Here is a 22,738-nt window from a genome sequence, read left to right on the forward strand (position 1 = left end):
GCCGTGCCCTCCCTGCCCTGGGAACCGGCAGGGACCGGAGGGATGCAGGAAGGGGTGAATCAGTTCCGAACCTCCCGCTCGCCAGGGCGGGCTGGGCCCGGGCACAGCTCGGGGCACCCCTGACACCGCACAGTTTTACCCTGGTTTGGGTTTTTTCAGGCTAAAACAGCCGGGACAAAGCAACAAAGCGACCGAAGGAACGCCGTGCTAGGCCCCCACCCTGGTGTCACCCCCAGACTCCCGGGTGCCCCCCGGGGCCCATCCTGGCGTCCCCTGCAGCCCGAGGGGGGCAGGTTTGGGTGGGCAGCACCCGTGGGGTGAGGGGAAACTGAGGCAGGGGATGGGGCAGGACTCACAGCAAGGGAGGGGGTCCAGCCTGGGGACAGGGACAGCAGCGAGGGGAATCGAGGCTGCGGGGGAATGGGGGGGTCCCAGCCCTCGCCGGGATGCGAATGATGGAAACTGAGGCAAGGGGCGGAGGGGATCGGCCTCAGCCCCTCTGCGTGCCAAGGATGGAGGGAAACCGAGGCAGGAGATGGGGGGGGGGGATCAACCCCAGCCCCTCCCGGCACCCGGAATGGGCAAAACTGATGGAGGGGACGCGGGGGGGAGGCCGGTCCCAGCCCTGCCGGTGCCCGGGAATGCGGGGGGAGCGCTGCCCCTTTTCGGGGGGGCCGAGGCAGGCGGGGCCGGTTCCCCCCGCGCTCCCCCCTCCCTGCCGGGGGCGGGGGGCCCGGGGCCGGGCCGGGCCGAGCCGCCTCCCCGGGGCGGGGGCAGGGCGGGGGGCGCAGCCGCTCCGGGAGCGCCGGCGGCGGCGGCTCCTCCATCGCCGCTGCTGCCGGAGCGGCCCCGGTGCCGCCGCAGCCACCGGGCGGGCCCGGCCCCGGCCCCCCGCCCCCCCCGCGGCCCCGCCCCGCCCGGCCCCGGTACCGGCGCTCCCGCCGCGGCGGAGCGGAGCCGAGCGGGGCCGGGCCGAGCCGCTGCCGGTGGGCGCAGGTGCGCGGTGCCCCGAGCCCCCCCCGGACCCCCCCGGGACGGAGAGGTAAGAGCGCGGCCGCTGCCCCCCCACCCCCGATGCCGCCCCCCTCCCGATGCGCTCCCGTCCCGCTCCATCCTCCTCCTGCTCCATCCGCTGCCCCTCCTGGGCTGGGGGGGAAGGGAGAAAAGGGGGTGCCCCCCCCCACCTCAGCCCTCCCCCCTCCCGCCGCCGCCGCTGCTGCATTGGGAAGCGGCGCTTTTGTTAGCGGAGCGGGCGGAACCTTGAAGGGTCACGGGCTGGAGGGGCCCCCCCCGCGCCCCCCAACCCGCACCCCTCTGTCCCCCCCTCGCCGCAGCCTGAGCCCCCCTGCACCGCTGCCCCCCCGGCACCTCCATCCCGCATCGCCATCCCCACCCCGGCACTCCTGGGGGGGTCCCACCCGCACCCCAATTCTTCCCTCCCCCGTCCCCCATAGCCCCCTCCCGTACCCCCCCAGCTCTATCCCGCACCCCCAGCCCTCTCCTGCACCCCGCGAGCATCCCGGCACCCTCATCCCGCACCCCCGGCCCCCCCCGGCACCCCGGAGACCCTCCCCGCACCCCGATCCCGCAGCCTCACGCCCCCACCCCAGCACCCCTGCTCTCCCCAGCACCCCGATGTGCCCCCCCCATCCTCATCCCACCCCCTCAGCGCCCTGATCCCGCACCCCGCTCCCCAGCCCGGCACCCCGACAGCCCCCCCGCACCCTTGAGCCCCCCCACCCCATCCCCTTCACCCAGCACCCCCGTCCCAGCCCGCATCCCCTCCCACGCCCCCCTCGCACCCATCAGCCCCCCGGACCGGCACCCCGACCCCCCCCCAGCCTCGGGACACTGCGATGGGTGCGGGAGCCGGAGCCCCCCCCGCCCCGAGCCGGGAGGATGGGATGGGATGGGATGGGAGGGGATGGGATGGGATGGGGATGAGGATGAGGATGAGGATGGGGATCGGGGGGTGTCTCTGCTTCGTCGGGCTCCGTTTTGCCTCCGCTGTTTCTTTGGGAAGCAGCCAGGGTTCGTTGTTTTTATTTTTTGGGGGGGGTGGGGGTGAAAAGGGGGGGTTGGTCTGTGCCCCCCACCCCGGGCAGCCTCTGCTGGGCTGGGGGGGCAGAGGGACGGAAATGGGGGGGCTCCGGCCAATGCAGCCCCCAAAAGGGAGCAGCGAGGCTCAGCCTGGGGGGGCTCGGTGCTTGTGCCCCCCCTCAAATAATCCCGCAGGGCTGGGTGGGGGGCAGAGAGAGATCCCCACAAATCCAGGGGTGCCCGGCTCTGTCTCAGGGCTGTAACTTGGTGGGAACCAGACCTGGGGGGGGCACCCGGCAGGAGTGGGGGACCCGCCGTGCACGGGGGGGGCTCTGACACCCCCCCGATATCAGGGCAGGGCCGGGGGCGCCGTGCAGGCAGCGCCTGCCAGGCTGGGGGGGGTCTGTGCCCCCTTTTGGGGCTCAGCACCGCAGCACCGAGGCGAGGGAGGACCCTAAACCACCGCGGCTGGGGGGGGGGGGGGCTTTGCCTGACCCCAATCCTCCCCTGCCACCCTCACTTGGGGTGCCCCGAGCACCCCCAGACCCCGCAAAGCCCCCTGCCCCCCCAGCCTGACCTCCATGTCCCACGTCTCCCAGAGCAGTCGGGGGCTGGGGCACCCCGAGCCCCCCCAGGCCCCCCCATGGGGCAGAGGGGAGTGGGGAGCCCCTCCCTGCGCAGGGGCTTTGGGGAGGGGGCTCAGCACCCCCCGTTAGAGCAGGGGGGGCGATGCCCACGGGGCTGTGCCGTCGGCACGGGGTGACCTTGGGTGAGCTCTGCCTGCCGCCGTGCCTCAGTTTCCCTCTGCCAAACCAGGTCATGAGCTCGGGGGGTTGCAGAGGGGACCCCCCCATCCATCCCCCAGCCCTGCGGTGCGGGGGGGCTCAGGCACCTGCCATGAGTGACCCCCCCACGGGGCACTGCTCGCCTGGGAGGGGTGGGGGTGACAATGGCACGAGTGGCACCACCGTGTCCCCCCTCTGGGTGTCCCCCTCGGTCTCTTTGGGTCCGGCAGGGCCGGGTCCCAGCACGGGGATGTGCTGGGAGGGGGGACAGGGCTCCCTGAGCTCCCTGCCCTACAGACACAGCCTTGGGGAGGGGTTGGGTCGCTTTAGGGGTCCCCCTGTGTGCCCCCCCGGCATTTACCCCACAAAATGAGGCCGAGGGTCCATCCCGGGGTGGCAGGTCCGGGCAGTGCCATGTGTCTCCCACATGGGGTGGGTGCCGTGGGTGTCCCCGCCAGGTCTTGGGGTGCCAGGGTGGCTCTGCAGCCCCTGGGCAGCGTCCCCGGGGTGCCACAGGAACTGGGTCACCGCTGCCACCGCTGCCACCGGGGCACGTGGCTGCACGGGGACGGTTTGTGCAGGGGGACAGGAGGTGGCTCCGGGGCTCAGGTTCAGCTCTGGGGGTGCCGGTGGCAGTGCCAGGTGTTGGTGTGGGGGGCACAGCTCATCCCCCCTCCCAGGAGCCCCCCATGGTTCTGGTGCCGTTCCCATAAACAAAGGGGGACGGCCCAGCTCGGCCACAGGGATGCCCATGTGTGCCCCCCACGGCAGAGCTGTCCCCTCTGGGGGGGCTCCTGTGCTCCCCCAGCCCAGGGCCCTGCTGTGTGTGCGTCCCTTCCAGCCCCAGCAGGAGCCCCCAGGCACCGGACAGGACAGTGACACCGGGCTGGGTGTCCCTGTCCCCACCCAGCTGGGTGTCCCTGTCCCCACCGGGCTGGGTGTCCCTGTCCCCACCGGGCTGGGTGTCCCTGTCCCCACAGGGCTGGGTGTCCCTGTCCCCACCTGGCTGGGTGTCCCTGTCCCCACCCGGCTGGGTGTCCCTGTCCCCACAGGGCTGGGTGCCCCTGTCCCCACAGGGCTGGGTGCCCCTGTCCCCTCGGCCCTGGCTGGGTTTGGCTCCCAGTTAAACCAGTAACTGCTGCGCTGCCAGGAGCGCTCCCCCGGCGCTGCTGGGGCACGGCCGGGCCCTGCTCGCCAGGCCCTGGAGCTGGATGCAGATCCCTGCTGCAGTGCCGGATGCGGTTTGTATCCCCAGACAAGCTGGAATATTTTTAATTAAACCTGCCAGTTTGGATGCGATTTCATTTTTCAGTGGGCTGAGCTGTGCCGGGCCCTTGGAGCATCTCCCGTGCTGGGGCCGGATCCCAGCTCGTGGCAGGGTGGGGACACCGGGCACAGTGACACGGACACCAGGCAGGGACACTGGGCACGGTGACACGGACACCGGGCAGGGACACCGGGCACGGTGACACGGACACCAGGCAGGGACACCGGGCACGGTGACACGGACACAGGGCAGGGACACTGGGCACGGTGACACGGACACCGGGCAGGGACACCGGGCACGGTGACACGGAGACAGGGCAGGGACACACGGACACTGCACTGTCCAGGGTGGCTTTTCCCCGCTGGATCCCTCACTGTGCCAGGCTGGTGGGGCCGGGATGGTTTCCCCGTGGTGCCACTGTGGTGGCATTTGCTGTGTTTGGGGGACACAAAGAGCGGCAAAGCAAAGCAGGAGCAATCCCAGCTCCGGGACCTCTTGGTGCCCATCGCCGCTGGCACCTCCAGATCAGCACCGGAGCCTCGGGAGCCCCCGTCCAGGCTCTGCCCCCCGTGCCCGGGCTGGGGCTGCAGGTGGAACCAGAACGGGGCACCCAAAGGAGGCTCTGCAGCCCTGGCAGTGCCCGGCCCAGCAGCAAATGGGACACAGTGGCCTCGGGGCCATCCAGGGACCCCCAGGCTGTGGTGGCATCCCCAGAAGGGGATGATGAATGGTTGGATTCCCTGAGTGAAGCAGGGGGAGAGGAAGAGCAGTGGGCTGGCACGGAGGAGCTCCCAGAGGGGCTGCCGTGTGCTACCGGGATTTTGCTCCCTATTTAATTACAATTTTGTCAAATTAAAAAAAAAAAAAAAGGGGGATAAAGAGATCCCTCTCGTCTCTTTGTGCCGGCTCCCAGCAGCCGGTTAATTAAACAGCGGCTGCTGAAGCCACCGCTCCCGGAGGAGCCCTGCCAGGCTGGGGCTTGGCACCACACCGAGGCTCCAGTTGCTCCCAGTTGAGCCCAGTTGGGGCAGCTGGCGGCGCCGCAGTGGCTGTGACTGTGGCAGTGGCAGTGGCAGTGACAATGGTGGCAGTGCTGGTGGCAGTGTCATGGCAATGGCAGTGGCAGTGGCTGTGGCAGTGGCTGTGGCTGTGGCAGTGACAGTGGTGGCAGCGGCGGTGGCAGTGTCATGGCTGTGGCAGTGGCAATGGCAGTGTCGTGGCAATGGCAGTGGCTGTGGCAGTGGCAATGGCAGTAGCTGTTGCAATGGCAGTGTCTGTGGCTGTGGCTGTGGCAGTGACAGTGGTGGCAGTGTTGTGGCAATGGCAGTGTCACAGCAGTGGCTGTGGCTGTGGCTGTGTCGTGGCAATGGCAATGGCAGTGGCTGTTGCAATGGCAATGTCGTGGCTGTGGCTGTGGCAGTGGCAGTGAGAGTGGTGGCAATGGCAGTGGTGGCAATGGCAGTGGCAGTGGCTGTGGCAGTGGCAGTGGCTGTGGCAGTGGCAATGGCAGTGTCGTGGCAGTGGTGGCAGTGGCAGTGTCGTGGCAGTGGTGGCAATGGCAGTGTCGTGGCAGTGGTGGCAGTGGCAGTGTCGTGGCAGTGGTGGCAATGGCAGTGTCGTGGCAGTGGTGGCAGTGGCAGTGTCGTGCCGATGCGCCGTGGCTAATCCTCACTCTTCCCGTGTAATCCCGCCCGCCGGGATAATCCCATCAAACCCGGCAGCGCCGTGGCCGAGCTCAGCGCCGGGTTTGGCGCCGGGGGGATCTGGGAGGGACACGGGAGGGGACACAGCGGCCCTCGGGAGCGGCGGCTGCGGGAGCCTGCGGGGAGCTCGGGTGGGGAAACTGAGGCACGGAGCAGGGAGCGGGAGTGGAGGGAGGCGGTGCTGGGGACAGCCCCAGGGTGATGGAGGAGGGTGGGATGGGTCACCCCGAGAGATGCATGGTGGGAGCATCGCAGGCATTTCTGACCGCCCCATCCATCGCCTCCCGCCGGGAACGCTGGGACACAGCGCCGGGAAACCGGGAAGGGTCAAGGTGGAGCTTTGGGAGGTGGGAGCTGGGATCCATCCTGGCCATGTGCCCAAAATAACCCGTCCCTGCTGTGCCAGCAATGCCTGCACAGCCCTGGTCACACGTGTGACAGCCATGAACACACCTGAGCATGTGTGACGTGTGACAGCCATGAACACACCTGTGCATGTGTGACATGTGACAGCCGTGAACACACCTGAACATGTGTGGCGTGTGACAGCCGTGAACACACCTGTGCATGTGTGACACCCCTCTGCACACTTGCACACGTGTGGCACCCCCTGCACACGTGTCACAGCCATGAACACACCGGCACACATGTGACATGTGGCACCCCGTTCACACCCGAGCACGTGTGACACCCCCTGCACACCTGCACACGCATGACACCCCAGGCACAGACACACGGGTGCCACCCGGTGCCCGCACAGTGTCACACACAGGTGCCAGCTGGTGCCCACATTCCTGCACATGTGTGTCACCCGCTGCCTCCTGCCAGCCCTGCACACGCACACTGTGACATGTGACACGTGTGACACCTGCTGTGCACACCGACACCTGCACACACACAGACACACACACACACACATGACACACGGTGACACCCCCCGCACACACGTGCCACCCCGTGCACACCCCCCCACGCACAGATGGCAGCTGGCACAGCTGGCACACCTGGCAGGGCCTGGCAGGGGACAGGGACACCCTCGCGCCCCGAGGCTTTTGGCGCCGGTGGTGGCGGTGGGGGTGGCAGTGGCAGCGGTGGCAGCGGTGCCCGGTGGGTGCCGGGAGAACGAGGAGCAGCTCCGAGGGCGGCGGGGCCGCTCGGACCTTCCGGCGAGGCGGCAGCGCGGAGGCGGCGCTGGGAACAATGGCCCTTTGTTCTGCCGCCGCTGGCATCCCGGAGCCCGGCCTGCATCCCCGAGCCTGAATCCTGCATCCCCGAGCCTGAATCCTGTATCCCCAGAGCCTGAATCCTGCATCCCCGAGCCTGAATCCTGCACCCCCGAGCCTGAGTCCTGCATCCCCGAGCCTGAATCCTGCATCCCCGAGCCTGAATCCTGCATCCCTGAGCCTGAATCCTGCATCCCCGAGCCTGAATCCTGCATCCCCGAGCCTGAATCCTGCATCCCCAGAGCCTGAATCCTGCATCCCTGAGCCTGAATCCTGCATCCCCGAGCCTGAATCCTGCATCCCCGAGCCTGAATCCTGCACCCCCGAGCCTGAGTCCTGCATCCCCGAGCCTGAATCCTGCATCCCCAGAGCCTGAATCCTGCATCCCACAGCCCTGCTTGCATCTCAGCCTGCATCCTGCATCCCATCCTGCATCCCAGAACCCTGCTTGCATCCCCGAGCCTGAGTCCTGCATCCCCGAGCCTGAATCCTGCATCCCCGAGCCTGAATCCTGCATCCCACAGCCCTGCTTGCATCCTGCATCCCATCCTGCATCCCACAGCCTTGCCTGGATCTCAGAGCCCAGCCTGGATCCCATTTTGCATCCCAGAGTCCAGCCTGCATCCCAGCCTGAATCCTGCATCCCATCCTGCATCCCATCCTGCATCCCACAGCCCGGCCTGCTTCCTATATCCTGACCTGCATCCCACTCCATACCCTGGCCTGCATCCCAGCCTGCATCCCATCCCACGTCCCACCCTGTGTCCCCCAACCCAGCCTGCATCCTCCATCCCATCTTCCATCCTCCATCCCATCCTCCATCCCATCCTCCATCCCACCTTCCATCCTATCCTCCATCCCATCCTCCATCCTCCATCCCATCCTCCATCCCATCCTCCATCCTCCATCCCATCCTCCATCCCATCCTCCATCCTCCATCCCATCCTCCATCCCATCCTCCCCGCTGCCTCCCAGCCCACGTCCCCCTGCACATCCCACATCCCTGCTCCATCTGCACATCCCCTGCACCTCCTGCATCCTCCCTCCTCGCCCTCCCATGCTCCCCCCGTCCCCCAGCACTGCCAGGGCCCATCCCAGCCCCGTGGGGCTCTGAGCTGGGGGCTCATGGGGCTGGGGGGGGTGGGTGTCACCCCACAAAGCCCCCACCTGTCCCCAGCCGGCTCAGAGGACACTTCCAAAACAGAGAGCGGGATGGAGAGGGTGGGAAGGAGGAGGAGGAGGAGGAGGGTGAAGGCTCACGTGCTCTCACCCACACCTTGGCACCGGAAGCCACTTGTCACCTTGTCACCCTCTGGGCACACCGGGGGTGGCAGGAGGAGATTTCCTGGGGGTGGCCGTGTCTCCTGTCCCCTCTGGTGTCCCCATCCCCGGGTGTCCCTGGGAGGTGGAGGCCTCCAGGAGGGAATGGGAGCACCCTGAGTGCCACCTCCAGGGCCATCATCACAGCAGGGCACAGCACTGCAGTGACACTGAGGTGACCTGCCACCCCCAGCCCCTCTCTGCCCATTGAAGCCAGCAGATATTTAAATTTAACCTTATTTAAATACAAGTAGGAGTTTGAAGATAATCCTAATGGGAACTGCTGGTTCTGGGCCTGGAGAGTGGAGCAGCCCCATTGTCCCCAGCAGGACAGCAGAGCTGGCACAGGGAGGGGAGACCTGAATCCAACAAACCCCCAAAAACCCCCAAAGCCAACATCTCAACTTTGTTAGGGCTTAAAAACTCACCTGGATTTGGGACTGACCCTTGGTCCCGACCTCCCAGAGCCTCCTCCAGCTCATCTGGCTCTGGGATTGCTGTGCTGTGATTGTAGGGTGGTCTCTGAACCCTGGGGTGGGTTTGGGGTAGGTTTGGGATGGGTTTGGGGTGGGTTTGGGGTGGGTTCGGGGTGGGTTTGGGGTGGGTTTGGGGTTAATTTGGGATGGGTTTGGGGTTAATTTGGGGTGGGTTTGGGGTGGGTTTGGGGTTAATTTGGGATGGGTTTGGGGTTAATTTGGGGTGGGTTTGGGTGCCTGTGGGTGCTGTGGGTGTGTTCAGCTGCCTCCCATCCCGGGAATGCCGGGGCTCCCTGTCCTGGCTGTAATTGCAGGGTTCCCTGAGCCGGATGTAAACACTGCAGGTGTTATTGCAGGGTCTCCATGGGGCCGAGCCAGGCGCTGCTGCCCCCCCAGGGATCCCACGGGGACACAGAAAAGGGACACTGGGGAAGGGGCTCCATCAGGAGGTGACAGGAACCCCTGGGGACAGGGGTGGCACAGGCGGGGTGCCTGGGGGTGGTGCCATCCCGGGACTGGCAGGGCTCTGGGTGGGGGTTCCCAGGGTGGTGCCAGGCTGGGGCAGGAACAGGGGGTTCCCTCTTCCCTCCTTGAAGGGGAACTGAGGCACGAGGCCGGAGGAGGTGACTCGGAGCTGCCGGATCTGCTCCTGTCACCGCCCTGGGGCCATGCGGGTGACAAAGAGGGGTGGCAGGGTGAGACCGAGGGGACCCCGCCAGGGCACAGAGCCCCTGGGGTGGCACAGGACCAGGGTGAGTGCCCTGGGGACAAGGGGGGCTTTGGGGATGAGGGGGATGAGGGCAGTGGGTGTTTTGGAGGTGCCTGCCCTTTGGGGACAAGGGGGGGTGACAGTTTTTGGGGGACAGGAGGGACAGGGGGGGATGTGTGCCAGTAGGGACGAGTGGCTTGGGGAGAGCAGCAGGACGGGAGGGTCCTGTCCCATAGAACTGTGGGGGACAAGGAGACAAAGGCAGTGAACTGGGGGGACAACAGGGGACAAGGGCTGTGAATTGGGGAGGGGGGATCCAGCATTCCGTCTGCCACCCCCTCTGTGTCCCGTCCCCCCCTCCCCGGGGTTTATTTCGGCGTGACGCGCGATCCTCCTCGCTAGGAAACCGTTCTTAATATGCAGATGAGCCTGGATTTAATATGCAAATCACCATGCGGCTCTGGCCGGCCACCAGCACCGGCGGCGTGCTGGAGGGGACGTGTCGGGGCACCCATGGGTGGCACCCGGGGGGGCATCGAGGGGGCTCCCAGCAACTGGGGCCACCTCTGGGCACCCACGGTGGGTGACAAAGCCACCCAAGGTGACCGCGGGGTCCGCACCACCCCCGGTGCCCGTGTCGGGGCCGGACGCCCTCGGTCGCTGGTGATGTCCTGGGGGGCTCGGAGCCCGCGTCCCCACCCGGTGGGCGATGGGGAGGGGACGGGGACAAGGGACAAGGGACAGGGAGCGGGGCTATAAACGGCAGCTGTAAGCGGAGCCGGTAACCGGAGCGGGAGGCCCGGGGGGACATTTGAGCCGCCGGCGGGGCCGTGGAAGCGCCAAGGTAAAGGGGTGGGTGCTGTGTCCCCCTCGGTGACACCCCCCGTCCCTGTCACCACCGGGGACCCCTCCGGTGCTGGTGTTCCCCCGTCCTCTCGGCAGCTCCGCGGCTCTGGGGGTGCTGCCCGCACCCGCTCGCAAAGGGGGGGACCCGCGGCAGGAGACGGGGACGGGGACAAGGCCAGCGCGCGGTGCCAGGTGGCCGGGGTGACATTTGCTCCGTCCCTGCCGTGGGGGACAGCTGCTTCCTGGCTCTGCCATCTGAACCGGCCCCGGAACGGAAACCCGGGGGGGCTCAGCCCCCCAGCCCCGGCGGCAGCAGCAGCTGGGATTGGGGGGGGGGGGGGCACTTGGGGGGGCTCTGCCGGTGACCCCCAAACCCCTCTGTGCCAATGGGGGTGGCACCGTGTGACCCCAATGAGCGAGTACCGGGGGGCCACGTTTTGGGGGGCTGGAGCATGTCGGGGGTGTGTAAATGCCTCATTAGCATAACTAATTACTGATTTCTTATTGGCGTTGGGCGCCTTCTGAAGGAAATGACCCCAAAATCCGGCATTAGACCGACGGAGAGGGATGTGGGCATTGAGATTACACCAGGAAGGCAATTCCCAAAAAGTTGAATTTTCAGGGATTTCATTGTTGGTGTCCTGCGCCTTTGCCACCCCCCATCCCTCAGTGTGTCCCCCCTTTCCCAGACTGTCCCCTTCCCAATGTCCCCCCATTCTCCAGTGTCCCTCCCCTTCTCCGGTGTCCCCCCTTCTCTCAGTGTCCCCCCCCCTTTCCCACTGTCCCCCGTGTTTCCCAGGCTGTGTCCCCCTTCCCTGGCGTCCCTCCCTTCTTGGTGTCCCCCCCCATTCCCGGTGTGTCCCCCCCTCTTTCCCAGTGCCCTCCTAGGGGGTTTATGAGGATGGGGGGCCTGCTTGGGGTGTCCCCGCTGTCCCTCTGTCCCTGCTCCGTGTTCGGGGGTGTCTCACGGGTGGCTCCGTGCCGCTGCTTTCCCGTGGGGACGCCGCGGGCCGCTCGGGGGGGGTCCCACGGGTGCCCCCCCGGTGACAGCTGCCGGGGCGGGGGGGGGGGGTTGGTGGCTCCGGTTACGGTGACATCAGCCCTACCTTCGCACCTGGCGCGGGCGGGGGGCACGGGCCCCCTCCCCGGGGGTCGCCGGGGGTTGATGTGACAGCTGAGCGGCTCTCGGGACGCCGGGGCGTCCTGGAGGGGGGGGGTGGCACCCCCGGGCATGGGACCCCCCTGCCAGCGCAGGGGACAGCGGTGACACCGGGCGGCGGCAGAGGCGGCCGGAGCAGCTCAGGTGGGCAGAGCGCGGCGCTGGGGGGGGGCAGGAGGGCGCAGATGGCACGGGAAGGGCTCCCACCCCCCCGGGAAGGGACGGGAAGTTGGGGCCCCCCCGGCAGGGACACCCCCTCGGTGGGATCAGAGATCCCGCTGCGCTCAGAGCCGCTGGGATTGCGGCAAGAGGGGGAGCGCTGGGGCTGCCCCCCCTTTCCTGCCCCAGTCCCCAGTGCCGGGGGTCGCGGAGATGCTGGGGAGGGGGGGGTGGGACAGGTCAAGCAGCTCCCCCCGCCCCCCCGAGCTTTGTGTGTGGGGGTGAGGGCTGAGCGTGCCCTGCGCTGGGGAAACTGAGGCACGGGGCAGGGACAGGGATGAGGGCCGTGCCCGAGGCCGCTCACCCGCTCCGAGTCGGGGATACCCGAGTGCAGCCCCCCCTCACCCCCGGCACATCCCCCTGTCCCCCCCACGCTGCCTCAGTTTCCCCACAGCCACGCTGGGGACCGTCCCCCTGCTCCGCCGCCTCCGTGAATGGGTCCCTGTTTGTCACCCCCCCTGTCGCCGTGTCCCCCTCCCCGCCGTGCCCCCTCCTCCCCGTGCCCCCCTCTTCCCGCTGCTGCCTTTTCTTTTCCCGCACAATCGCCGGCATTTATGGCGCCGGAGGCTCCGCTTACCCTGCGCCGCTCGCTGTCACCACCCGGCTGGGGACGGTGACACCGGAGCCCCGCTCGGGGTCCCCAGGCTGCGGCACGGCCCCCCCGGCCCCCGAACCCCCCGAGGATTCTCAGGTGCCCGATGGACACCAAGCCCTGCCCTGGGGTGGCTTTTTGGGGTTCCCTTTCCTCCCTCCGGCGCTTGGTGGCTTTCGGGTGCCGCCGTGTGACAAAGCCGGCACAAACAGCTCATTTCCTGCTTCTTGGGGACACCGTGGGGACAAAGCTGGGCGTCACTGGGAGCTGTGGCACTGGGGGGACGGGTTTGGGTGTCCCTCAGACAGTGGGGACGTGGTTGGGTGTCCCAGGGGTGGTGACACCCTGGGGATGGGGTCAGTTGTCCCCAGGGGCTGTGACACCAGGGTCGGGTCCCACTGGGGTCACCTCCTGCCCAGGGCTGTGACACAGCAGGGTCGGGGTCAGATGTCCCCGGGGCTGTGGCACCGCACAGGGGACGGGTTGGGGACAGAGCCGGGTCTCACGCGGGGCCGGTGACACCACGGAGGGGCTGGGGACGCGTCCCGTGACCCCCAGCGCCCACAATGTCACGGTCCCCAACCCCGCACAATGTCACGGTCCCCAACCCCGCACAATGTCACCGTGCCCGGTCCCCGCGGGGGGGGAGGGCGCCGCTTCGATCGCTCCCGCTGCCGGCTCCCATGGAATTAATGATCAATTAATTCCCTGCCCGGCTGCTAATTACCCAGCCCGGCCCCAGCCCCTCGGGGACGCGCGGCAGGGTGGGGATGGTGGCCCGGCGTGGTGAGGGGACAGTGGCGGTGGCACCGGGGCTCTCTGCATGGGGGGGTGCTGTGACACTCTGAGGCGTCCCGGGAGATTTTCCAAGACATCCCGGTGGCGTTTGGGGAGGGGGAAGAGCCTCTGTGGCTTCCCTCTTGTCCCCGCGTCTCTCTGTCCATGTGTCCCCACCCTCCTGTCCCCATGTCCCCAGCCCTGCCGTGTCACCGGCAGCAAGGTGACAAAGCCCCAGCACGGCCCCAATCCCCGCCGGTTTGGGGTGCTCCGGGGGGGTTCCCGGTGGGTGCTGCCCCTCCCAGCCCTGCCCGTGCCCGCAGGTGCGGTGGGTGCCCGGCCAGGGCGGGGGCCACCATGGCACCCCCAGCCCGCGTCCCCCTGGTGCTGCTGCTGCTGCTGGCGGCCGAGAGGACGGCGAGGGGCACCTTCCCCGAGGAGCCCGGACCCATCGCCGTGGCCCCCCCGGACTGTGAGTGCCCACCGGGGCTGGGGGGAGCGGGGGGGCTGCCCTGGGGCATGGGGGGCACGGCCTGGCATGGAAAGGGAAGAGGGGCTGGGGCATGGAGGGCACTGGGGTATGGAGGGCATGGCCTGGCATGGAAAGGGAGAGGGGCTGGAGCATGGAGGGCACTGGGGTATGGAGGGCACTGGGGCATGGGGGGCATGGCCTGGCATGGAAAGGGAAGAGGGGCTGGGGCATGGAGGGCACTGGGGTATGGAGGGCACTGGGGCATGGGGGGCATGGCCTGGCATGGAAAGGGAGAGGGGCTGGAGCATGGAGGGCACTGGGGTATGGAGGGCACTGGGGCATGGGGGGCATGGCCTGGCATGGAAAGGGAAGAGGGGCTGGGGCACAGGGGGCACTGGGGTATGGAGGGCACTGGGGCATGGGGGGCATGGACTGGCATGGAAAGGGAGAGGGGCTGGGGGGTTTGGGATGAAGGGAAAAGGGGGCACCCAAGGGAGGGTTTTGGAATAGGAGAGGACAGAACCAGGGCTGGGCTTTGGGGTGCTTTTAGGGGTACCAGTGGAAAGGGTTTTGGGGTGCTTTGGGGTCAAGGCGGGTGGGAGGCACTGGTGGGGAGGGATTTTGGGCTGATGGCAGGAGGGAGGTGACCCGGGCTGTGTGGGGGTGCCCGGCCCCGTGTGACCCCCGTGCCCCCCCAGATGTGAAGCACTACCCCGTGTTCGTGGGGCACGGCACCGCCCGCCCGGGGGGCCCCGAGGGGGCGGGCACCCAGCGCCTCAACATCCAGCGCATCCTCAAGGTCAACAGGACCCTCTTCATCGGGGACAGGTCTGGAGCTGGCACCCCAAAGCCTCCCCTCCACCAGGGGGGACACCCCACACCCTCCCCACTCCTCTCTGCTGGGGAGGACCCTGCCTGGGGCACCCCAAAATCTGCCACGGGACACTGGGGGGGTCACCGGCACTGACACTGCCCTGGTGATGCTCATTGTCCACCCCAGCACCCCAAACCTTCCTCACTGTCCACCCCAGCACCCCAAACCTTCCTGGGGGGGTGGGGGTGGATCCCATACCCCCAGTGCTGAGGGGCACATCCCAGCTGGGGAGTGGTGACACCCGTGTCCCCCTCCCCAGGGACAATGTCTATCGGGTCAGCCTGGAGCCCAGCGGGGTTGCTGAGATGCGCTACCACCGGGTAAGTGCTGCGGGTGCCGGGGGTGTTGGGGGGTCCCGGGGGGTGCTGGGGGTCTCAGAGAGCTCTGGGGGGCCTCAGGGAGCTCTGGGGGGCCTCAGGGGGGTCTCACGGGGGTGCTGTTGCCTTGTCCCCATGCCCACACTGATTTTCCCCACCCAGAAGCTGACGTGGCGCTCGAACCAGCACGACATCAGCATCTGCAGGATGAAGGGCAAGCACGAGGTACAGCTGTGGCATCTGCACCCCTGGGGACCCCCGGGTGGGGGCCGAGCACCCTCTGTGGCCGTGTCACACCCTGTCCCCTCCCCAGTGTCACCACGCCACTCCCTCCCAGCGGCTGTGCCATTGGTTTATTGGCTGATTGGCTAAATTGATTTGGAATCAATTATTGGGGGCCAGAAATCCCATTCCCAGCTCCCATAAATGCAGTTCTGGGGTGAGAACAGCCCCCTCCAAGCCATCCCCTGGCAATGATGAGGGCCTGGGTGGGGTGGGATGAGGTGAGGGGGGTTTTGGGGTGCTGAGGGTGACGGTCCCCTCTCCTGGCACAGGCAGAGTGCCGAAATTTCATCAAGGTGCTGCTGGTGAGGAACGAGAGCCTCCTGTTCGTCTGTGGCACCAACGCCTTCAACCCCGTCTGCGCCAACTACAGCGTGAGCCCCCGGATGGGTCCCTGTGAGGGAGGGGGGCTGCGGTCAGGGGAGGACAGGACACCCATGGGAAGGGTTTTGGGGTCAGAGAAGGAGGGGGCACCCATGGGAAGGGTTTTGGGGTCAAGGCAGAAAGGGGCACCCATGGGAAGGGTTTTGGGGTGAAGGCAGAAAGGGGCACCCATGGGAAGGGTCTGCAGCATCAACACCTTCAACCCTGCCTGTGCCAACTGCAGCCAGAGCCCCCCTGGGAATGGGGACCCCAGGTCCCCCCCGTGCCCGGGTGTCCCCTCACGTCCCCCTGTCACCTGCTCTAGATGGACACGCTGGAGCCCATCGGGGACAACATCAGCGGCATGGCCCGGTGTCCCTACGACCCCAAGCACGCCAACGTGGCCCTGTTCACAGGTCAGTGGTGGCTCTGCCGGTGTCACAGCGGGCCCCGTGTCCCCCAGCCCCGCTGACACCCTGTCCCCTGCAGGGGGGATGCTCTTCACCGCCACGGTGACGGATTTCCTGGCCATCGACGCCGTCATCTACCGCAGCCTCGGGGACAGCCCCACTCTGCGCACCGTCAAACATGACTCCAAGTGGTTCAAAGGTGTGTCCCCACCCTGGGCCGTGCCAGGACAGGGCACGTGTCCCCTGCGACCCCAGGCTGGGCCATCCCTGACCCCGCTGTCCCCGCAGAGCCCTACTTCGTGCACGCCGTGGAATGGAGGAGCCACGTCTACTTCTTCTTCCGGGAGATCGCCATGGAGTTCAACTACCTGGAGAAGGTGGGACACGTCCCACTGGGAGGGAGATTCACAGAATTCACAGAATTCACAGAATTCACAGAATCACCGGGTTGGAAGAGACATTAAAGCTCATTGAGTCCAACCCAGCCCCAACAGCTCAACTGAACCCTGGCACCCAGTGCCACATCCAGGCTCTGTTAAACGCACCCAGGGATGGTGACTCCATCACCTCCCTGGGCAGAACATTCCAGAACTTTATCACCCTTCCTGTAAAAAACTTTTTCCCAATATCCAGCCTATATTTCCCTTGACGCTAGAGGATCCCATTGCTCCCTTCCAACCCAAACCATTCTGGGATGCCCACAGGGACACCCAGGGTGGGGACAGGGACACAGGGGTTGGGTGGTGACGGGTGTCCTCCCCGCAGGTGGTGGTGTCACGGGTGGCCCGGGTGTGCAAGAACGACATGGGGGGCTCGCAGCGGGTGCTGGAGAAGCAGTGGACCTCCTTCCTCAAGGCCCGGCTCAACTGCTCCGTGCCGGGCGATTCCCACTTCTACTTCAACGTCATCCAAGCCGTGACGGACATCCTGGAGCTGGACGGGCGCCCCGTGGTCCTGGCCGTGTTCTCCACGCCCACCAACAGGTCAGAGCCTCTTGTGCCCTGCCCAGACTGCCCGGGCTCAGTGAGCTGGGTGCCAGCTGGGCTCTGAGTGGAATCAAAGCTGGATCCTGAGTGGGATCTGGGATGGGTCCTGGACAGGAAATGGACTCGTTTCCATTTGGGATGTGCAGGGTCCCTGGCACTCGCTGGGGCCTCCCCGTGCTCACCCCACAGCCGTGTCCCCACAGCATTCCCGGCTCCGCCGTCTGCGCCTTCGACATGACCCAGGTGGCCGCCGTCTTCGAGGGACGGTTCCGGGAGCAGAAATCACCCGAGTCCATCTGGACACCCGTGCCAGAGGACATGGTGCCAAAGCCACGGTGAGGGACAGGGCTGGGGACAGAGCTGGCAAGGACTGTTAGCGGCAGGGACAGTGGTGGGACTGGGGAAAGGAACAGGGATGGGGACAGGGACAGTGGCAGCCATTCTGCTGGGGTGGGGACAGGGGTGATGACAACCACGGCCAGTACCAGCGGGGCTGGGGACAGGCTGGGGACCCGCTGGGGACAGCGCCACTGAGCCGTGCCCTGGCTGCAGGCCCGGCTGCTGCGCCTCCCCGGGGATGCGCTACAACTCCTCCAGCGCCTTCCCCGATGAGATCCTCAACTTCGTCAAGACGCACCCGCTGATGGACGAGGCGGTGCCGGCCCTGGGCAACGCCCCCTGGATCCTCCGCACCATGACCCGGTGGGTGCCCAGGGGGCTGGGGGACACTGGGAGGGGCTGGGAGGGGCTGGCCAGGGCCTCCTGTGCTGCCTTTCCATGCTTGTGCCAGCACTGGGAGAGCTGATAAATCTCAGACACTTTGCAGTCAAGATTGTCTCGTCCTAATTAAATCTGCCTTAATTGCTGCTTGATGGGGAATTAATCAAGCTGCGCTCTTGGGCCACAGCCTCCCGCCGGCAGGGCAGCCGGGGCGTGAGCAGGGATGGGGACAGGGACAGGAATGGGGACAGGGACACGGAATGGGGACAGGGAGCTGAGGATGGGGTGCTGGGAATAGGGACAGGGATGTGGGCCTGGAGCTGGGGACATAGGGCTGGGGACGGGGACATGGAGATGGGGATGTGGGGCTGGGGGCCTCATCCTTTCCCCTCCCTGGGGACCCCTGGATTCCCCCACACCCCAGCACTGCTCCCTCCCCCTCGCAGGTACCAGCTCCGTAAGATCGTGGTGGACAACGCGGCGGGGCCCTGGGGCAACCACACCGTGGTGTTCCTGGGCTCCAGCACCGGCACCGTGCTCAAGTTCCTCATCCTGCCCAACGCCACCAGCAGCCCTGTGCCCGCTGCCCCTGGCAGCCAGAGCATCTTCCTGGAGGAGTTTGAGACCTACCAGCCTGGGAGGTGGGTGCCAGGGTGCCAGGGGAAGGAGAGGGGGCAGTAAAAGGGGTGGGTGGGGTGCTTGGATGGATGGATGGATGGATGGATGGATGGATGGATGGATGGATGGATGGATGGATGGATGGATGGATGGATGGATGGATGGATGGATGGATGGATGAGAGGGATGCAAGGCTGGGGGGAATGCATGAGAAAATGTCCTCTGGACTGGGCCAGGCTCTGTGGAGGGCCCCCCAGGGCTGGGGCTATGACGAGCTCTGCCCTGTCCCCAGGTGTGGCCGGGACACGGAGGACGAGCGGCGGCTCCTGGGGCTGGAGCTGGACAAGGCTGTGGGGTCCCTGCTGCTGGCCTTCCCCCCGTGCGTGGCCAGGGTGCCCGTGGCTCGCTGCCAGCAGCACTCGGGCTGCATGAAGTGAGTGCCTGGGGCTGGGCAGGGCTCAGCACGGCTGGGAACATGGCTGGGGAAACTGAGGCACAGCATGGCCCAGGGACAGAGTCCCTTGTGGGGGCCGGGGTGTTGTGTCCCCCCATCGGGGCTGACCCTGACATCTCTGCTGCCTGCCAGGAACTGCCTGGGGAGCCGGGATCCCTACTGTGGCTGGACACCCGAGGGCTCCTGCATCTTCCTGGAGCCCAGCCCCAGGTAACGCTGCCGGCCCTGGGGACGTGCAGGGGGACAGTGGTGTCCCCAGAGAGCTCCTGCAGCCCCCAACCAACTCATTGCTCGCTGAAGGGAGCTGGGAGACCCTGCCAGGCCATTTGGGACCCACTGACCCCCTCAATTTGCACCCCCAGGGTGGCCTTCGAGCAGGACATCGCTGGCGGCAGCACGTCCCACCTGGGCGAGTGCGAGGGTGAGTGCGGGGCCGGCACCGGGCTCGGGGACGCGGTGGCGGCGCCCGCAGGTCCCTGACGTGTCCCCAACGCCAGGGCTGGTGACGGAGAGCTTCGTGGACGAGCCGGACGGGCTGGTGTCGGTGAACCTCCTGGTGATCTCCTCCGTCGCCGCCTTCGTCATCGGCGCCGTCATCTCCGGTTTCAGCGTGTGCTGGTTCATCGGGCACCGGGACCGCAAGGAGCTGGCGCGGCGCAAGGACAAGGAGACGATCCTGGCGCACAGTGAGTCGGTGGTGAGCGTCAGCCGCCTGGGCGAGCGGCGGGCACGGGGAGCTCTGCTGGCCCCGCTCATGCCCAACGGGTGGCCCAAGGAGCTGGGCAAGGTCACCCAGCACGACCTGGACTCGGGGGTGCTGCCCACGCCGGAGCAGACCCCGCTGCAGCAGAAACGCTGCCCCGGCGCCCTCCAAAACTGCACCTGGGAGCAGAGTCACAACATCATCAACGCGGCTTTGCGGGACCCTGGAGGCGGCTCCGGCCCCGCGGGCGCCGGGCGGGGGCACGGCGGCTCCGGCCGCCCGCCGCGGGGCATCCCCCTCTCCTGCCACGCCATCCTGGTGGACCAGGAGCTGGAGGCCGAACTCAGCGACTCCTCAGGTGACGGGCACTGGGGTCGAGACCCTCAGGAGGGGCCCCGCACCCGGCAGCACCCACCCGCCGGCGCCCGCCGCCCGCCCCGCGGCTCCTACGGCGACTTCGGCGGGACGCCGCACCCCAGCCCCGAGCGCCGGCGGGTGGTCTCGGCACCCAGCGGGGAGGGGGGAGACTTTACCGAGGGGCCGCCCTGGCACCCCGAGCAGCTGAACTTCAACGCCAACAACGGCACGGGCCGCCCCGGCGCCCACCTCAAGAGGAACCACACGTTCAACAGCGGCGAGGCGGCGGCGGGCGGCTACGGGCGGCACGGGACGGCAGCGCGGGCAGCGCGGGCACCGGGCACCCCGCGGCCGCTGACGGACCTGCACCACCTCCTGCGCTACGGCGTGGAGCGGACTCCCTCGGGAAAATAGGGTGCCAGCCTGTGTGCGTGCCCCCGGCCAGGACACTGATGGGGACCCCGGCTCCCTGGGGACAGGGACGGGCGGCGGGGCAGGAGCTGCGGGCGTGGGGTGAGGGGGGGACAGGCACCCCCTGCGTGCCCCCGGCTGGCGTGGGGCAGTGCCCTGCGCTCCGGCTGCGTTGTTGTCCCTTGTGCCGGGGTGGACCGTCCACCGTGTCCCCTCCCCAGGCCGGAGCCAGGGCCCGCAGCACCCTGGGAGGGGCGTGCCTGGGGGGCAGCAGGATGGACAGACGGACAGGGGCACTGGGCTGTGCCCCCCAGCCCGCAGCCCCGCAGTGGCACCTGAGGGTGCTTTGGTTGTGGTGATGGAACCTGGTGAGCATTTTGGGTGCGGGGGGCTGGGGGCTCCCCGAGTGTGGCGTTATCTGGGGATGGGGCACATCCCAGCCCCAGTCTGGGGTCAGCCCTTTCCCAGTGCCAGCCTGGGGGTTGCCCATCCTTCCCCCCCGGCACCACCCCCTCCTGGAAAGCACAGCCGGGGTGGGGGGCACCGCGGGGGGGTCCCCACCGAACCCACTCTCTGCTGGCAAAGGGTGCCCTTTCGGTGCCACCCCTGCCCGGCACCCACCCGGGGTGGCGTGTCGCGGGGGAGTGGCAGGTCCCCGGGGGATGGCAGGTCCCCAGGGGGTGGCAGGCTGTAAATAGGGCAGGGGGCGGCGGGAGCCCCCCCCCCCAGCGGCCATGCATGCGGCCGCCCGCGGGCTGTACCCCGCGGCCCCAATAAACACCCGGTTACCGGAGGCGACTCCCCCGCCGCCGCCTCGGCATCTTCTTAACCCCCCCGGGAGCCGGGACCGGCCGGGGGAGGGAGGCACAGGGCTGGGGGGGCACGGGGTGGCACCCGCTCCGTGGGCACCCGCACACCCAGCGCGCACACGCGCACCCACCCCCGCACCCGGCCCCACGAATGTCCCCACCCCACTTTCCCCACGAATTCCCCTGGGATAAGGCGGTGCCACCCCACACCCACCGTGTCCCCTGCCTGTCCCCTTTCCCGGCTGTCTCTCAGCCCCCGAGGCCACCCACGGGGGTCACCCACGTTCCTCTGTCCCCTGGCCTGAGCACCCGCAGGGGCTGGGGACACCCGACACCCTGAGGTGGCACGGGAACACCTGGGGTGGGCACATCTGGCAAAGGGACACTTGAAGTGGCGTGGGCACACCCGGCTTTGGGTTCCTTGGGGTTGGGGACGCCAATCATTGGGTCCCTTAGCGTGGGGACACCGGGGGCTGGGGACATCTGGCTTGGGGACACCTCGGCTGGCGGCTATCGGGTCTCCCGGAATTGGTTCACCTGGGATGGGGACGCTTGGAGAGGGTGGGGACAGCGGCCACTGAGTCCCTTGAAGTGGGAACAAGTGGCAAGGGCACACGTGGCAAGGGGACACCTGCGATGGGGACACCGGGGGAGGGGATAACGGGGGCGGAGACGCCTGGGGCGGGGGTGGGACACCGGCCACGGCTCCCTCGGCGCGGGGACACGTGAGGGGTGAGCGGGGGCTCGTTCCCGACGCCCGGGCTGGGCTGTCCCCGCCGCTGTCCCCGCTGTCCCCGCTGTCCCCGCCACTGTCCCCGGACCCCGCGGCGAGCGCGCCCCATCCCCAAGCCACGCCCCCGGTCATACCCGTCCCTCCTCATTGGCTGCGATCCGGCCCCGCCCCTTCTCTGATTGGCTCCCGCCGCTCCCCGCGGGTGCGGGATGGGCGGGGCCCAGGGTCGCGATCTCGCCCGGGGGTCGCGACAGAACCACACCCCCAGCCCCGTGAGTACCGAGCCCGGGGCTTGGCGGGAGCGGGAGGGCGGGAAACGGGGCCGGGGGCGTCCCGGGAGGCTCCAGAAACGCTCCGGGGGGGGCTCCGGGTGGTCCCGGGGGGAGTCCGGAGGTCCCCGGGGGACTCCGGGGGGTGCAGGGGAGGTCGGGGGTCCCAAGGTCCCCGGAACACCCCAGGGACACCAGAGGGACACCGAGAAACTCCGGGGGACGGCGCAGGGTCCCAGAGGAGCTCTCCCCCGCAGTGACCCGCCTGAAGCCCCCCGAATCCCCCCGGAGAGCACAGGGTCAGCTCGGGGGTGCCACGGGAGACCCCAAAGGGCAGAGGGGCTGCCGGGGTTCGGGAAGGCTGCCGGGGTCCGGGGAGGCTGCCGGGGGTCCGGAGGGGCTGCCGGGGGTCCGGAGGGGCTGCCGGGGTCCGAGGAAGCTGCCGGGGCTCGGATCCCTGCGGGGGCTGCCCCGGCCGAGGCGGCGGTGACGGGCGGCACGTCCCCAGTCCCCAGCGCGGGATTGCGACAGACCAGTCCGGTCTGGCTTCGCTGAATCACCCAAAAACCCCTCCCCGGCCCAAAAGGGGGTGTGGGGATCCCGGAGGGGGTAGGGGGGTCCAAGAGGAGTTGAGGAGAGCCAGTCCCCCCGTTTCCTGTCAGGGAAGGAGGCCAACCCCATCCCAAAACCCCTCTCAGACCCCTCAAAACAGCCCCGAGAGCCCCTCAGAACCCGCCAGCCGCTCCCACTCCGATCATGAGTTGGGGGCTCTCGGCCCTCAGGGAGCAAGGGCTGGGGGGTGCTGGGGGTGTCATCCCCAGGGGGGTCCCCACCAGTCTCACCC

The 22,738-nt window shown here is 68.0% G+C and overlaps 1 protein-coding gene across 1 annotated transcript; it reads left to right on the forward strand.

Annotated features, from left to right (window-relative positions):
• The first annotated feature begins 954 nt into the window (after nt 1-954).
• On the forward strand, nt 955-20,881 carry SEMA6B (semaphorin 6B). Its single transcript, XM_066566416.1, has 17 exons — nt 955-1,042; nt 13,440-13,588; nt 14,287-14,416; nt 14,722-14,782; nt 14,942-15,004; nt 15,334-15,435; nt 15,750-15,840; nt 15,914-16,033; nt 16,123-16,211; nt 16,600-16,817; nt 17,024-17,155; nt 17,373-17,522; nt 17,987-18,181; nt 18,451-18,591; nt 18,745-18,822; nt 18,975-19,033; nt 19,110-20,881. Exons 2-17 carry the CDS (start codon nt 13,474-13,476, stop codon nt 20,084-20,086), a joined length of 2,721 nt encoding a protein of 906 aa, XP_066422513.1. The 5' UTR covers nt 955-1,042; nt 13,440-13,473; the 3' UTR covers nt 20,087-20,881.
• Nucleotides 20,882-22,738: the final 1,857 nt, after the last annotated feature.

This window comes from Molothrus aeneus, chromosome 27 (assembly GCF_037042795.1).
Source record: "Molothrus aeneus isolate 106 chromosome 27, BPBGC_Maene_1.0, whole genome shotgun sequence".
NCBI lineage: Eukaryota > Metazoa > Chordata > Aves > Passeriformes > Icteridae > Molothrus > Molothrus aeneus.

What these genes read in the sequence shown, in the direction of transcription:
- SEMA6B (XM_066566416.1), top strand. Translation starts at nt 13,474, where the DNA reads ATGGCACCCCCAGCCCGCGTCCCCCTGGTGCTGCTGCTGCTGCTGGCG. An exon ending in CTGAGATGCGCTACCACCGG is followed by an intron (nt 14,783 to 14,941) that starts GTAAGTGCTGCG and finishes TTCCCCACCCAG; the next exon opens with AAGCTGACGTGGCGCTCGAA. An exon ending in TTCTCCACGCCCACCAACAG is followed by an intron (nt 16,818 to 17,023) that starts GTCAGAGCCTCT and finishes GTGTCCCCACAG; the next exon opens with CATTCCCGGCTCCGCCGTCT.